We start from the raw sequence: 16,074 nt of genomic DNA, 5'->3' as shown, positions 1-16,074 counted from the left end.
GATTCATGCAATGTCAGCTCAGACCAGAACTCCCCCATTTTGGGGAACCCGGCTGGCAATTAAGCTGCCATCCCGGAGACGACGCGGCTCCCAAAGGAAGGGTTCCCGGCCAGAATCTCCAGGGAGGCACTTGGAGATATTTTTTCTTGTGAGGAAAATAAGCAATTTTTCTATGCCCTTAGCGACCTGTACTGGGACTGGTGGGGGGACCACAGAAATGTTCTGGTTATCCAAGGCCAGCGATTGGCTGCCCAGAAACCCAGGCTTATTGACCACCTTCCCGATTATATCCGGGATTTTTTAAACGCTCCCGTGCCCCACATCACCCCTCCAATCCCCGAATCTCACCACATCGGTCTCCAGCTTGATGACCCACCTATCCCTGATTCCCCGTTAGCCACAGAGTCTGCCATCAGAAAACCTGGTCGCACAAGCTGTAGAAGACACCGCAACTCCCCTTCTCTGGTTCCAATCCATCCCCTGGAGGGGTCTCTGGTTCCAGTCCATCCCCTGAAGGGGTCCCGCCATTGCCGGCAACCGACCCGATCCCCGGAAGGGTTCCACTGCTGCCGGTTCCCGGTCCGGCCTCCGGAGAGTTCCCGTCGATCCAGCTGCCGGTTCCCAGCCCGGCCTCCAGAGAGTTCCCGTCGATCCTGCTGCCGGTTCCCAGCCCGGCCTCCAGAAGGTTATCGTTGGGCCTGCTGCCGGTTCCCAGCCTGACCTCCAGAAGGCCCCAACCGACGCAGCTGCCGGTTCCCAGCTCGGCCGCCGGAGGACTTCCGTCAGCCTGGCATTCGGGCCGTCCTGAGCAGCAGTCCCTTCAGCCTGTCCGGCTCCAGTCTGTCTAGCCCCTGGACCTTCCTCCGTCGTTGCCCAGCCCACCCACCTGATCCCAGCCCACCCACCCGATCCCAGCCCACCCGTCCCTCAGGCCGCCCTCCAGAGCGGTCCCTCCTGCAAGAAGTCACCTGCCGGCACCCCAACCAGGCCTGTGTGCGCCAGGAGGCGCACCTTGAGGAGGGGGTACTGTCATGCTCCGCCTGCGCCGGTGCGATTATGCAATCAGCCTGATCATGAACGGCTGTGCAGAGAAGCGCAGCTGACAGGAATTGACAATCGCCGCTGCATATAAGCCTGCCTTCCTGCACATCTCTTTGCCGGTTCATTGCTCCATGTTCACCTGCCAAGACCACGACGCACTCCGCCAAACCCTGCGCACCGTTCTCCGTTTCCTGTATGCCGTTTACCGGACACTATTTCCCCTTTTGGACTGTTACCTACCCTCGCCAATTATCACCCTCTACTCAGCCAGTTTTGCCCATCTTGCCGCCCGTCAAACTCTGGACAGATTCTCTGGACCTCTCGTGAGTCTTCTTTCCCCGTATTTAGTTTATTTATCAATTTTATCTCGGCCTTCGGGTCCGCCCTTGGTTTAGGTTAGTTGTGTTCTCCTCCCCTGGTTTCCGTCCTGTTGCTGTTATTAGGAGCTTTTCTGTTCATTTTCTCCTGTTGATATTAAATCATTATTAATTTCATCCACCTGTCTGTGCCTGCTGCTTGGGTTCACACCTCTGAATTGTGACAACAGGTAAATTATTAGAACAAATAAGTTCTCTTTAAGTTTGTCTAACACTGTTCATAAATGAGCTAATCACTTAAATAAGGTATTAATGTGGATAAACAAATACTGTACGGTATGCAGGAACAGAATAGAGTAGACACATATTCATGCAGTTGTTTTACAGACATGGGCATTAGCTTTGATGGCAGATTTATCATTCATTTTAATGTCCTGATGTAGGGTCGACATTTCTATTTATTTATACATGAATAATCTAAATTACATTTGATTAGAGAGCTGTTGATACACAAGTTTGTCAAAAAAAAAAAAACTTTCGTTTGAGAGAGCTGCCATTTGAGATTATACAATTCTAACCTGTGAATTTTCATTTTGTCTTTGTCTCTGTTCCAGTCTTGGTACCTGGGCAACTGAGAGAACTCTGGACGAAAGTTGATTGTCATGGCAGTGCTGTTCTGGAAGAAAGGAGAAAATGTTGTGAAGACATTGCCAGAGGAAAAATATATTCAGCTTTGTAGAAAAATAATGCATGGTCATACATATATATAAATATATATTGTAGTATATTTATATATGTGTTTGTAGCCAGAAGAGTCTGCCTGGATAGAAGACAGGTGCTGCTCTTATTCAGCCATTTCACAGCTCCAGAATGAGCTATACCATATGATGCTACATGGCTGTCAGAAATGGCCACTGACATAAGTTGTGATTTTCAAGTATTAGCAATGGATTGTTGCAGAAATCTAGTTGGTCCAGATGAACTACAGACCAGAACCGGCCATCAGCATATTGCATCCCAAGAAGCCAGTCCCCAGGAAGGGCCTGTTTCCTTGGGATGGATGTCAGCCTGTACCTTTGGTCTCTACACTAAATCCAGTACAATGCCTATATAAACCTCACCTCCCTGTTAACACCCAGAATGCCCCTTTCCGCTGCAGGTGCTGCTTTTAATATATGCAAGTAAGCCCCCCGTATTTTCTGAGAGATCCTGTTCATATCTGTTTCTTCGCACTTTTTATCTGTTATTGATATGTCTGAAAAAAATACTGGCTGGAACAGCACTGTTTTTTGTCTCTTCCCACCAAAAGACAGAAGCTTTGTCTTTTTTATTGACAATCATCTGCCTGATACCATTGAGTTGCTTTACAAGCGAGGCTCGTGTTTTTTAGACTGTTTGTGCTTTTTACCCCCAAAAAAAACAAGTAAGTGGAATATACCAACACACCATGCAGTGCTACATAGTTAGATACTATTACAGAGCCAGACCCAGTTGAACTTCTACTGGGTTGGGGATCCTGACAGGGCCATGATGTCATTTTTTCAAATGGCCAAAGGTGCACTATTTTGAGTTGCACCTGCCACAAGGAAACAACACAATTCTCAGTGTGTGGTGTGGTACATTCATGTTTGCTTGTTACAGCTACCGTTATCACTTGATTAGTTGTCAACTAAGTTAATTGCCAAATGTTGTGATAATGGCAGTAATTTTAAGGTAAAACTGTCTAAATTTTCTGATTGCTACTTATATATGAATATTTTTAGTTTTTTCCTCTATCATCTTAAACTAAATATCTTTCAGCTTTGGACAAAGCAAGGCATTTGTTGTCTTCAGCTTGGAGAGGCATTTATCAACATTTTTCACCATTTTCTGATCTTTTACAGCCCAAACCACTAATTGATTTATTTAGAAAATAATTCACATAACAAGCAAGGATGAAAGTAATGGTTAATAGCAGCCCTAATGTCTGTGCTTGTGTTTGTTTGTGTGTATGTCCAGGTGGGAACCCATGTGTGTGTCAAAATGTGAATATGTACATCCACATACTCAGTTTTGAGGAAATGTTGTGCAGATTTTTTTATGTGTCTGAGAGAACCCAGTGACAGGATTTGTACTTGTATGTAGGTTGATTAGAAAGAGAAGATAAACATACAATTCATTTTTCTTTGTGGTGTAGTCATGGGGCACATTAGGTTTGTAGAGTCTTTTTTTTTTTTAATTGTTGATACTAATCAGCAGGTCATGTGCATACTGACTTGAACTGAGCGCAAAATTCAGGTGTCTTGTCCAGTTCTAGAATGTGTGGTGTTCCTAGACAGGTGCTGAAGTTTGTCCCAGAGGAAAACCTTTCTGCTCAAAGCTTGGTCTTTTATATCTTGGGAGACAAAATTATAGCAAAAATCACTTATCTATCTATCTATCTATCTATCTATCTATCTATGAAATAGTTTTGACAAAACAAGACCTTCTCAATATAACTCAGTAGAGTTGTTTTTTTTATATTTGCTTAAAATAAAGCTTATATATAGCTGACATTGTCGCTCAACTGAGAAAAAAATGGAGCCGCTTACTGAGGTTGAGAAGGAATGTTTTTCCAGTCTCAAATTTGACTTACTCCTGTTGCTAGTTGCCCTCCTTCTATCTTACGTATTTCTTGTGATAATTTTCTTGTGAGTTTCACAGGAAAAATATGAGAAACATATCAGACAAATTCAAAACTAAGAAAAGGCTAAAATGAGAATAACAGTTTTTACTCCCAAGCTATAGTCAAGTAAGCTGTAAGCAGTAAGGATTTCCTCTGAAGTAGCTCAACCCCAGCCCAACTTCAGTATGGTTTGGAGTTGAGGCTCGGTGAGACAGACAGTTGAATGAAAGACTGGCTTAGGTCAAACCTTGATAATTTACCACAGCTGGACAAAAATTAAGCATTCACAACTAGCTGAGAAGTTGTTAACTCAGTTGTGTTTGTGTCCAACATTGATGCAATGTTTTGCATGATTATTTTGCTTTTTGGGGGCTAAGTAGTACTTTGTTGTAGGTGGCTTGTGCAGCATGGCCTTTGATATATTTTATACCATCTCATCTCTTGCTGTTGAGATGAAAACAATAAATATAAGTGAGATTTTTAAGGAATTATATTTTATAATCCATAACATAATTTACCTTTCAGGCTTTGCAGATATAAAGCAGACTATTGACATTTTTTGATTGTTGATGTAAATCAGCTAAAGGACTGGTGTTGCTGAGTTCACCACATCAGATTAATGCCAAGTAAATTTTGGAATAGCTTAATCACAGGAAATTGTCTGCTGGAGTGTATCTGCAGTCTGTGGATGTTACTCCATAATTTCTTTACTTGTGTTCCATATACATAAAGGAGAAAAGTCAAAACATTGTTCTTTACCTTGCTAACTGGCTGTTTTCATTAGTCCACAAATGTTTTCTATCTGCCCAGGAAAAACAAATGTTCTTAAAGGGAGGAAACCGATGTTTAAAAGATGCACAGTATAGCTTCATAACTCAGGCTCTGTGATTCAAGATGAAATTCAAAAACAAAACAGCCAAATCTTTATAGCATGGACACATTGACATTTGATTGACATAGCATGGACACGTGATCTTTATAGCATAACACAAAAACGGTTGATTGCAGTGGCACAAAATGCAAAATGTTTCTCTGGACTGCTCAAACAAAACTCAGGGTCTATCAAAATGAAGAAAACTGTAAAGTGTAGAGGAAAATCGCAACATGACATGACCTTAAGTATGCCATCTGTCAAGCATGGCAGTACTTCTGTTTTACTTTGGCCATGTCATGTGACTGCCTTTGTAACTGGCACATATTGACATTTACTGACATTTATTGAGGATTTCTTTGCTGACAAAAGCAAAAGGTTGACTGTAGAGGTCTAATTAAATCTCCAATGTTACATGTTCAGCACTATGTTTAAAGGGTTATAGCCCCCAAATAGTTGTTTCTATGCTTCTGTAAGCCGATTCAAAAAAAATGTATGCCTTGGTGTTTTAATCTTGCATTCCAAATTTTACAAAGATGTAATGGCCAAGAGTCCGAAGAATAGATAATATATTACTATGTAAATAGTTATGGCGTGGACTTCACATCTGTTGAAGAGGCAGCACAGTAGAGTTAACCGAAATGTTGGACTCATTTACAGGTTTTGGCTGTAGAAAGCTATTATTCTGGGCAGAAAGCAAACATTTTGGGGATAACAAAAATACTTTTTAAGATGCAGCAAGCAGCATTGAAAGATAACATTTTGCAACTCGCAGTGTTTTGCTTACAACATGCACCGGCCGTATGTTTGGAGAGCAGTTGTATGTTTTTGTGTGGCAATTCAGATGTGGAACAGCATCTCCAGTCTGATACTGGTAATCACTTACTTTACAGTTGTTGTTTTTTTTTTTCTCTTGTCTCTTTGGATTTAGACATTTTTGTGTCAGTCAGTATTGATTGTGCCTTTTTTTTTACCCACTTAGGATTTCTTTTTAACTCATATAAAAGTGTCTTTCATATGATTTTGTGCCACCAAGAATTTGCATATTTTTGGCCAACCATCTATCAACTCTGTATATAGGCAGTCAGGCTGCACCTAAAATTTCTTTATGTCTTGAACACAGGTCGCCTCTTTTTCTTTTCCTATCCAAAGGTTTGAGATTGAGGTTGAATTATGTAAGTTGATGCCTACAATGACTTTAAATTTGGGAGTGAAAGCTAGGTTTTGGTTTGGTTAGAGTTGGCGTAAAGCTAATGTATACTGCATGGTGCTGCCCTGGTCGCTGTGCTGACCTAAAGAATGCATGGCTCAACTTGATGATACCTCTCCGTTTCTATCCTGCTCTTCCTCCTTCTCCTCGTCCTCACTGTGCTCTATAATACATCAGAGGGCAGTGGATGGAAGGGCTGTCTGTTTCTTTGAATTTTAATAATAGCCCTCTTGTTAAACTTCTATTTGCACGATATTTCATAAAACACAGTACGTGCCTTGCCTTTAGTTAAAGAACAATAATACTTTTTAGAAAAGTTATCATACTTTTCATGGTACAGCTGGTAGCACTTACAAAACCACAAAAAAAGCTGCATGTGTGATTGCTTGGCATTAACCAGGTACATAGTTTTAGGTTGTGGCAGTGTGCCAACTAAGAAATTAGTTTGAGTGTAAAAGTGAAAGCCCTCGTTAGTTTCAGCAGAGACTGGGACAATATTGATCTTTCATTCAGCTAAAGACAAAAGGTTTTTTTTTTGTTTGTTTGTTTTACAGTGTAAAAGGAACAGTCTGACACTTTTGGAAGTAAACTGAATTGCTTTCACATGGGAGAGACACTCTTTTATTACCTTCTGCAGCAGTTTACAGACACTCGACCAATTACACACACACAATGCAAACACGTTTTGCCCAGCTTTCTATGAAGCTAGCCTAAACACTACCCTTACAACACTGATATTAACTCAAGCCCAATTATTCCTTTGTCTTTAATTTTTGTTCTTTTATTCATAATTTGAAGTGGCTATATATAAAGGGGGGGAGATTGTTTACTGTTGCAAGGTTGGCATGAAGGTTTGTGATCCACACTCCAGATACGAAACCTTCTTATCATGTGACTCCTATACCAAATTTGATAGAACAGACAGCTCTGAAAAAGCAGCAAGGAGGACACTGAGTTAAGATAAATGTTTAGAAAAGGAGCACCACTTCCAAAATGTTAGACTGTTCCTCTGAGTGGGGATTTTTCAGATTTTATTTGCCATACTCAGGTGTTGATTACACTCGTAGAGGAAATCGAATACAGTGGCTTTGCTGTGTAAAATTGACATGTTGATGGAGGTGTGAACATTCTGTGTTGCTGTGTGTATAACATCATTCACACACTGATGAATTTTAACGTACATGTCTTTTAACCAAAATGAAATGTTTTGGCGCATGGTTACATTATGGCTACTTTTGATTAGAAAATTGCATTTTGCAAAGGTTGAAACATTGGTTCATAAAGTATAGTCTCTCAGTAAGTTAATCCTAAATGTTAACGATACAGACAGAAGCCATTTTCAGAGATGCTGCACAGCTTTTACCACATCATGTTTGATATTTAGTGATAACACATTTGATCATACTTGTTGCAGTTACAGGTATTTCACGATATTGTGATTATTTTGTCAGACATTTAACTATAGTGGCCAAGCCACTAATCCAGTTTTAAGGAGACATGTTAAAGAAGTTTAGGTTTAGACTTGCAGGTTCTGCAGCTCTGTGACTGACAGTGAGAACACTGTCCATATGCCTGTATGATGACTTTGACATTGTGAGTCATCATGTGATAATATACAACAAAAGGCCATAGATGACACTCACTTTTATATAGTTGCATGCACTTATCACTACTTTTGCATAAGTTTGATTTTTAGTTTTTTTTTCTTTTTAGGTATTTCTTAAGTTGTCATTGTTATGTTGCTTGTAGGATTATAGCTTTTAACACAGCAATGTGTATAAAATATGTACAACATTAACTTATTAGTTATAAAGAGGAGGTATAAAATGTTGTGTTCTCCATTTTAATTAAACTCTCTTAACTTTGTGACCAAGTTGCGGAGTGAGTGAACCCAAGCAATAGGACAAATTGTAGACGAGTCAGTGAAAAAGACTAGCAATGTGATGACAAATGATGAGGAAAAATGGTAAAGAAGAGAGATAGTCTTGGTCAGGAAATAAAGTAAATTTATTAATTGCAATGCACACAAAGTGTATACCTCTCTGAAGGATACAAAATCCTCTAAATGTGCTACTTTAATAAGAAACACTGTTTAGAAAAATCTATGAATGGCTGTGTGACAAGTACACAGTCACAACAAGTGATAAACACTGATGTGTTGTTGTTTTGCTGTTGTTGATGTTGTGGTCAGAGTTGGTCCAAAAATACCGGGCTGCATTTCAGCTACATAACCGAAACATACTTGCTTCAATCCACAAAAGTTAATTGAAATGTGTTCAATTGCGTAGGATCAAAAACACAAGCTGTTTGACAGAAGTAACAATACAGAGCTTTATATCCACTGAAGAGCAGCAGCAGCTTTGGGTGACGTTGATTTTACTACTGTCTTTAATTTAAATCTTGAAAGCAAATGACTAGATTATTGGGTATTAGGCTTACTGCTAATAATTTCAGATTTGCAATCACTCTCTAAAAGATATTGGGACTGGAGGAACTCCTTAAATAGCATAACAGTGCTGGTGGGACAGTCTGCCTCAGTATCCCACACCAGACCATCTTCAATTCAGCACATTTTTTTAAGTCAATATGTAAATATAGATTGAGTTGACCATACGTTAAAATCTGGGCCATTTTAAGTTCTCCCACTTAAAATGATAACATAGGTCTATAATTTTCATCATAGCTACACTTCAACTGTGAGAGACAGAATGTAGAAAAAAAAATCCAGGAACTCACATTGTAAGATTTTTAAAGAATTTATTTGTAAATTATGGTGGAAAATAAGTATTTGGTCAGTTAGAGGTCAAACGTTTACTGTAGGTCTTCACCAGGTTTGCACAAGCTGTTGCACACACATGTGCAAACCTGGCCTATTTTGACCCATTTCTCTATGCATATCTCCTCAACAGCAGTGATGTTCTAGGGCTGTCGCCGGGCAACACGGACTTTCAACTCCCTCCACAGATTTTGTATTGGGTTGAGGTCTGGAGACTAGCTAGACCACTCCAGGACTTTGAAATGCTTCTTATGGAGCCACTCTTTCGTTGCCCGGGTGGTGTGTTTGGGATCATAGTCATGCTGGAAGACCCAGCCATGTTTCATCTTCAGTGCTCTCACTGATGGAAGGAGGTTTTGGGTCAAAATCTCACGACACATGGCCACATTCATTCTTTCCTTAACACGGATCAGTCGTCCTGTCCCCTTTGCATAAAAACAGCCCCAAAGCATGATGTTTCCACCCCCATGCTTCACAGTAGGTATGGTGTTCTTGGGATGCAGCTCGGCATTCTTCTTCCTCCAAACACGACAAGTTGAGTTTGTACCAAAAAGTTATATTTTGGTTTCATCTGACCACATGACATTCTCCCAGTCCTCTTCTGGATCATCCATATGCTCTCTGGCAAACTTCAAAAGGGCCTGGACATGCTTAAGCAGGGGAACACGTCTGGCACTGCAGGATTTGATTCCCTGTCGACATAGTGTGTTACTGATGGTTACCTTTGTTACTTTGGTCCCAGCTCTCTGCAGGTCATTCACCAGGTCCCCCCGTGTTGTTCTGGGATATTTGCTCACCATTCCCATGATCATTTTGACCGCATGGGATGAGATCTTGTGTGGAGCCCCAGATCGAGGGAGATTGTCAGTGGTCTTGTATGTCTTCCATTTTCTAATAATTGCTCCCACAGTTGATTTATTCTCTCCAAGCTGCTTGCCTATTGTAGATTCACTCTTCCCAGCCTGGTGCAGCCTGGTGCAGTTCTACAATTTTGTTGGACAACTCCTTAGTCTTGGCCATGGTGGAGTTGCAGTCTGACTGTTTGAGGCAGTGGACAAGTGTCTTTTATGCAGATAACGAGTTCAAACAGGTGCCATTAATACAGGTAATGAGTGGAGGACAGAAGAGCTTCTTAAAAAAGAAGGTACAGGTCTGTGAGAGCAACAGATCTGTAGGTGATCAAATACTTGTTGTCCACTATAATTTACAAACCAGATTCTTTAAAAATCCTACAATGTGAGTTCCTGGATTTTTTTCACGTTTTGTCTATCACAGTTGAAGTGTACCTATGGTGAAAATTTCAGGCCTCTGTCATCATTTTAAGTGGGAGAACTTTTTTGCTTCACTTGTAAGGACTGATAAAAACAGTATCTGTCTTAAAATGTTTAAACATTATGCACAGAATTAGTCCATGATGGGAGTGACTGTTGCTAAGTTGTGACATGGCTGACATGGCCAATAGCATATGTGCTACATGAATGGAAGTGAGAGCAAAGTCACTTTTGGATCTCCCGTTTTTGAACATTCCAGGTGTATAGGGTGGACATAACCCAATAAAGACAAAAATCTACAGTCAAAATTTGGATTGAAATCACCCCTCTCCTACAGTAGAACAAGTTTTGCAAGATGTGAAAAGGTTAAGGATATTGTATGGTGTATTGTATTGTGGATTACAGTTACAGTTTTGTGGTTCTTCGCCTCTTTCAGCTGATTACCAAAATTTGTAAATTGTATTCTGGAAGCTTTTTACTATTTACACTTTAAATTTTCCTTTGTAGGGAAAATGTTTGCACTGTTTAAAGGCAGATAGCTTCAAAGAAGTGTAGTTTGTCATTTTTTGTATGTAAGTCAGGAGGCTTACATACAAAATAGTGTGATAAAGTATGAAGCAGTGTGCATCCCCTTCATTTTTTCTCTGTATGTTGTTATAGTACAATATACTTGTCAGTATCCTGTTGTCAGAATACTGACAAGCATCGTGACAATAGAAAAGTCAAGAAAAAAAAATAGTAGCAGTTATACCCAGCCTGCTGAATGGATAACTAATCTACAGACCACTGAAGGTGTGATAGCTGTCCTAACTCAGGTGAAAGTTTTTTAAGCTTGTGTAATGTCTCCAAAATGTAATAGACAAATTTCATTTCCACAAATAAAATACCAAAACCAAACAAACAGTCCCCAAGACATCATTGTTAAATCATTAACAATAATAGAATTTAGAATAGATTATTTGGAAACTCAAGTAGTTTTCTGTCCTCTTCTTGGGTGTGCACAATGTTTGTCATGTAAATGTATCACTTTATCTGCTCTTCAAATAAACCAGCAGGTTAACAGCAAGTAAAAGAGCTACCAAAAATACAATGCTGCTTGGTTAATTTAAGGTGTTTCTAAGCAGCGCTTTGCTGTACAGACTATGCAACACTTCATGACTGCGACACAATATTGCAATAACCAGTGTCAGTTCTTAGATGACAAGCCATAAAAGACAGACTATTCTTTCAAGGTTGCATTTGAAATTACTCTAAGTGCAGATAAAGTGCTGAAAGCCTTTTATAAAGGTCATTGTAGTCGCCATATGAGCAGCTTGTATAAACAGTTGAGTAGCTAACAGTTTCTTGATCCAGTGTCTTGATGAGTTTCTTTATCGAATTTGTCTTTAACATCAAGTAATGATTTCATAAACTTTTTTGCGAGTGATATTTTGACAAATCAAAGTCGGAATACTGGTGAGTTGCTGAAATCAAGAAAGACATACTCGAATTCCTTCTTTTGTTGCTGTTGTCATATCAGACAGCTTTCACTCAGCTGTTTGAGGAGGGCTTAATCTTTAGCCATTTCTAATACTTGTAGGTTTCAGAGCTGAAATGCAAATAATCAGTTTACACACCCATTATATACCGATCAGGCATAACATTATGGCCACTGACAGATGGAGTGAATAACACTGACTATCTCTTCATCATGGAATCTGTTTGGAGGTTGGATATATTAGGCAACAAGGGAACATTTGTTCTTTTGTGTTAGAAGCAGGTAAAATGGGAAAGCGTAAGGATTTGAGCCAGTTTGACAAGGGCCAAATTGTGATAGCTGGACGACTGGGTCAGAGCATCTTCACAACTGCAGCTCTAATGGTCTAATGGCCAGTCTGCAGTGGTCAGTATCTATCAAAAAAGGTGTCGGAATACACAATGCATCACAGTTGTTGTGTATGAGGAAACATAGCTGCAGACCAATCAGGGTGCTCATGCTGACCCCTGTGCACCGCCTAAAGCACCAACAATGGACACGCAATCATCAGAACTGAACCACAGAGTGATGGAAGACGGTGACCTAATCTGATGAATTATATTTTCTTTTACATCACATTCATGGCTGGGTGCGTGTGCATCGCTTACCTGGGCAATACATGACACAAGGATGCTGGTGCTTAGCAATGTCAGTTGTATTATATTCACAACACGATCGCATTAATTCTTAATTCCATTTATCATATTATCGAAACAATAACGTGTGGCAAGAGACAATTTTGAATGTAATACATTACATGGCTTGAACGACGTAAAAATAGGAAGTAATGTGTACATATTATTCACAGATTTAGCCTTTGATTCAGCATTGTTTCAGTATTTAAGTTGTGTAGGAACAATCTGTTAAATAAGTATTAATAGGAACAAATTGTTGTGTATTGTTATGAGCATATATGAACCTTATATTAGTTCCATATTGACTATCTTTTGTTTATTTAGTTATATATGTATCAGTTAGCATTTCCTAAGTATTTACAAAATTGTGTACCTCCCAGATACAGTTTAGCATTGATCAGGGCCCATTTGATGCTGCATAGTTAAAAGAACCTATCTGAACACGGCTGAAGCTGCGAAGCTGACATTACTGAACCTTTGCCCTGATTGCTGACTGAACAATCCCAAGTCATACTAAAGTTTTTGGAAATATGCACAATAGTTGAGGTGAACGTCTATAAAAGTACATCATTAGTGATGTGGTATATTTTTAAAAAAAAAAAGTATTTTAGTCTCAAGTTCCTTCTAAGTTTTTCTTTACTTGGTGGTAAAAACCAGGTGCTGTTATAACCACAATTATTGTCTAATAGCTTAGACAATAACTGCTGAAATACTGTCTTTGGGCAATTCCTTTTAAGATACATCACAGAAGAGTCACAATTGCATTTTGATTGTGAGAATGGGGTTCTGTTTAGCATGGTGAACAGATTCAAGATTCACTGACAGGTCGCTGCGTGTGCATGTGCCCTAGCCTAGAATTGTAGAGCTAAACAGTGACTAAACAGTTGCATTACTGACAGTGATTCCTGTTTTCTAGTTTAGCAGCTGAATTTGATCGGATCTTTGAATGTTGTGTGAGACTGTTGGATATCTAAACAATTAGATTTTGGTTTTGGGGAAAATATATTCATAGAGGGCTCTTTTCTAACTGTTAGTGTGATTCAACGCTCTTCCTTAAAGCTGCTGCTGCCTGAAAACCTCCAGTTATTTGATAACCCCAATATGTGTTTTTTTGTTTGTTTTTTGTTTGTTTTTGGGTTTTTTTTGCTGTTTCCTACTTGAATTACAACTTGCTTCTTTATTTTTTAATGGTCATTCAAAATCTTTCTTGTAGTCCAGAGTTGCAGCAGATTGGAAAATGTACTTAGAGTTACTGAAAAGCTGATTGTAGAGCTGCAAGTTTTTCTGTGAAAGTGATGCCATACTATGTAATTTCTGTATCTTCAGGTACATTACTACTGTACAGTTTGCAATGACCCAAAGTGTTGATTCTCGGACATCTGTCAAGATTTATTCCATGGTGACTTTTGAGATACAACAGTAAAGGAGTGCTTTACTTTACAGATATATATATCCCTTACAACAGAGAGCATAGGCATGAACGGATTCCACCAGCTATTACATGATCACAGTCCACAGGCCTTTTTGATAAATAAATAATTGTACATGACGTAAATATCTGTTTTAATGAAGTCTGGATTAACAACAATAATGCTTAATTTAGTAAGAAATAATTCATGAGGGACTCCAAAACCTGAAAATAACAGACAAGGTTGTGGCGACACAGAGCAGTGTCCACTTTCACCAGTCTGTTATTGGCTATATTGAACATCTCGGAATTCATTATTACCTATGTTGGTCACATCCTTTCAAACACATTAAAGAAATAGTGCTGATGCTACTATTGCTATGGTTACTCATAATATAGTCTCACTAAGGACTATACCAGAACTTTCTTGTATTATTTGACTCAGTGACATCCCGAAGTACTGTTTTCACACCAGCCAATGAGAAATGTTCAAGTGGCATACCAATATAAGAAAATAATAGTTGCGATAGAGGTAAGCATATTATGTTCAAGGTTTGGAGAGCTGAAGTGCAAACATTAAGTCATTTACTGTGGAAAATGGCTGCAATTCTGGACTGGATGTAGTCTGTGGTAGCTTTAATAACACTCAAGACGTTTCTGTTGTGTAATTTTTCTGCAAATGTCAAACATCAGCAGTTCTGGATTGATCTGTGGTCGGAGTTTCTTTTCTTGTCTGAATGTGTCATAGTTTGAGTGATGGGCATCTGAAACAGTGTGTTTGAACTATTCATCTGTTGTGGGGATATTAACATCTTTTGAACCATATTTGCTAATCAGAAAATTCTAATGAATTCATTACTTGAAATGAATATGTTCCCTATGCAAAATATACCATTAATAAACAAGCTATACTGCAACTCAGCATTCAGATCCCATGTTTGTTCATTTCATTCATACCTGCTGATATCCTACTAATCTTCACTCTTAGTGGAGGTTCCAGTAGAAGCATCCTAGCTTTGGTAGAAACATGGTGGCTCTAGTTGAAGTAAGACAAGAAATATGATCTGCCAAATTCAGTTCGAGTACCAGATATACCAGTTTTAATGGTTATCTGTTGCTGAAACACCTCAGTCATTTTTCATAAATGTGGAGGAAATAAAACGCATGTTGACTAGTTATTTGCTGCTTGAATAAAATTAAGAGAAAATATACTTCTCTTAATTTTATTCAATTGTTTAATCTCCACTAAAAAAATGTTACACGGGCCACTGACGGAGACTCACATGCAGAGCAATGAGACACGGCAACAGAGTATAGACAAAATAAACAATTTAAAATACAGACAAAATACAAAACTTAAAGGACTACCGTTAGACCTAGTCAGACTACTAAGAAGGCAACTCGGAGACAAGGAACTGATTTAGAGCTCACTCAGGCAGATCCCTCTAGTGGGCTGGCAGAATAACTAACAACACCAGAATTAAATCAGAAAACAGGTACAGAACTAACCCACGCTAAGTACTGCCAAGGAAAGAGAGTGAAACGAGATATACAAAAGCCAAGAATAAGTGGAGACAAAAAGTTTGGCTGCATTGGATATACAAAACACTAGCGATCTATCAAATACAAGGACTGATTTCGGAGATCGAGCTGAAATCTTAGCTGACAACAGATTTTAGTGGAGGGGGGAGTACAGGCAGGCTACTTTGACATAATAAAATGAACTTCATAACATTGTTTTCACAACAAAATAAAATACAACTTTGTACAAACAGGCTTAAAAAAGGGGTGGAAGTAGGTGCACCGTAAAAAAAGAATAATGGAGAAAACTTAAAATTTCAAGGCAACCTTTTGCAGGAAGACTTTTGAATTGAGTCAGCCATTTGCTTTCATTGTCCTAACTGAAATTTTATGGTTAGGACAATGACAGCAAATTGTTGACACAATTCACATATCAGCGTAAGTGTAATTGGTACATGTGACAATTCATCGTTGTACTAATTATATTTATGCTATTATGCGAATAGTCACTACTATTAAATTTTGGTTTTGTGAATATAAAGATTTTTTTTGTTCATTTATTCATAATTCATATAACTAGCAAAAGCTGATTAACTGCACAGTCATTTATTTACTTGTATTTGAACAAATACACAATTCTAAATAGAGTCAACTATTTTATTGAAAGCTTGAAACATGAAAGCTTCAAACACTAACTCACTCACTATTGGGAATAACAGTAACAAAGAGTCAAGAATGGCACATCAGCCAACAGCTAGTGTCAATAAGAGTCTATGGCACATCTGCACAAAGGTACCCGACTATAAAAACTGTATATGCCAATGTAACAGTGAAGAATGGCCCATGGAAGCTTCAAACACTAAG

The 16,074-nt window shown here is 39.0% G+C and overlaps 1 protein-coding gene across 7 annotated transcripts in view; it reads left to right on the top strand.

The window, feature by feature from the left end:
* nfic (nuclear factor I/C) overlaps positions 1-14,611 on the top strand; it is a 185,846-nt gene extending 171,235 nt beyond the window's left edge. For all 7 annotated transcript variants that reach the window (XM_051947307.1, XM_051947302.1, XM_051947303.1 and 4 more), the window contains one exon: positions 1,973-14,611. In XM_051947307.1, the coding sequence (XP_051803267.1) occupies positions 1,973-2,015 (43 nt within the window). In that variant the 3' untranslated portion in view covers positions 2,016-14,611. The remainder of the gene's footprint in view (positions 1-1,972) is intronic.
* The last annotated feature ends 1,463 nt before the right edge of the window (positions 14,612-16,074 follow it).

The sequence above is a fragment of the Acanthochromis polyacanthus genome, chromosome 4 (genome assembly GCF_021347895.1).
Source record: "Acanthochromis polyacanthus isolate Apoly-LR-REF ecotype Palm Island chromosome 4, KAUST_Apoly_ChrSc, whole genome shotgun sequence".
NCBI lineage: Eukaryota > Metazoa > Chordata > Actinopteri > Pomacentridae > Acanthochromis > Acanthochromis polyacanthus.
The sequence above is the reverse complement of the archived record's forward strand: the minus strand, read 5'-3'. Positions and strand labels throughout refer to the sequence as shown.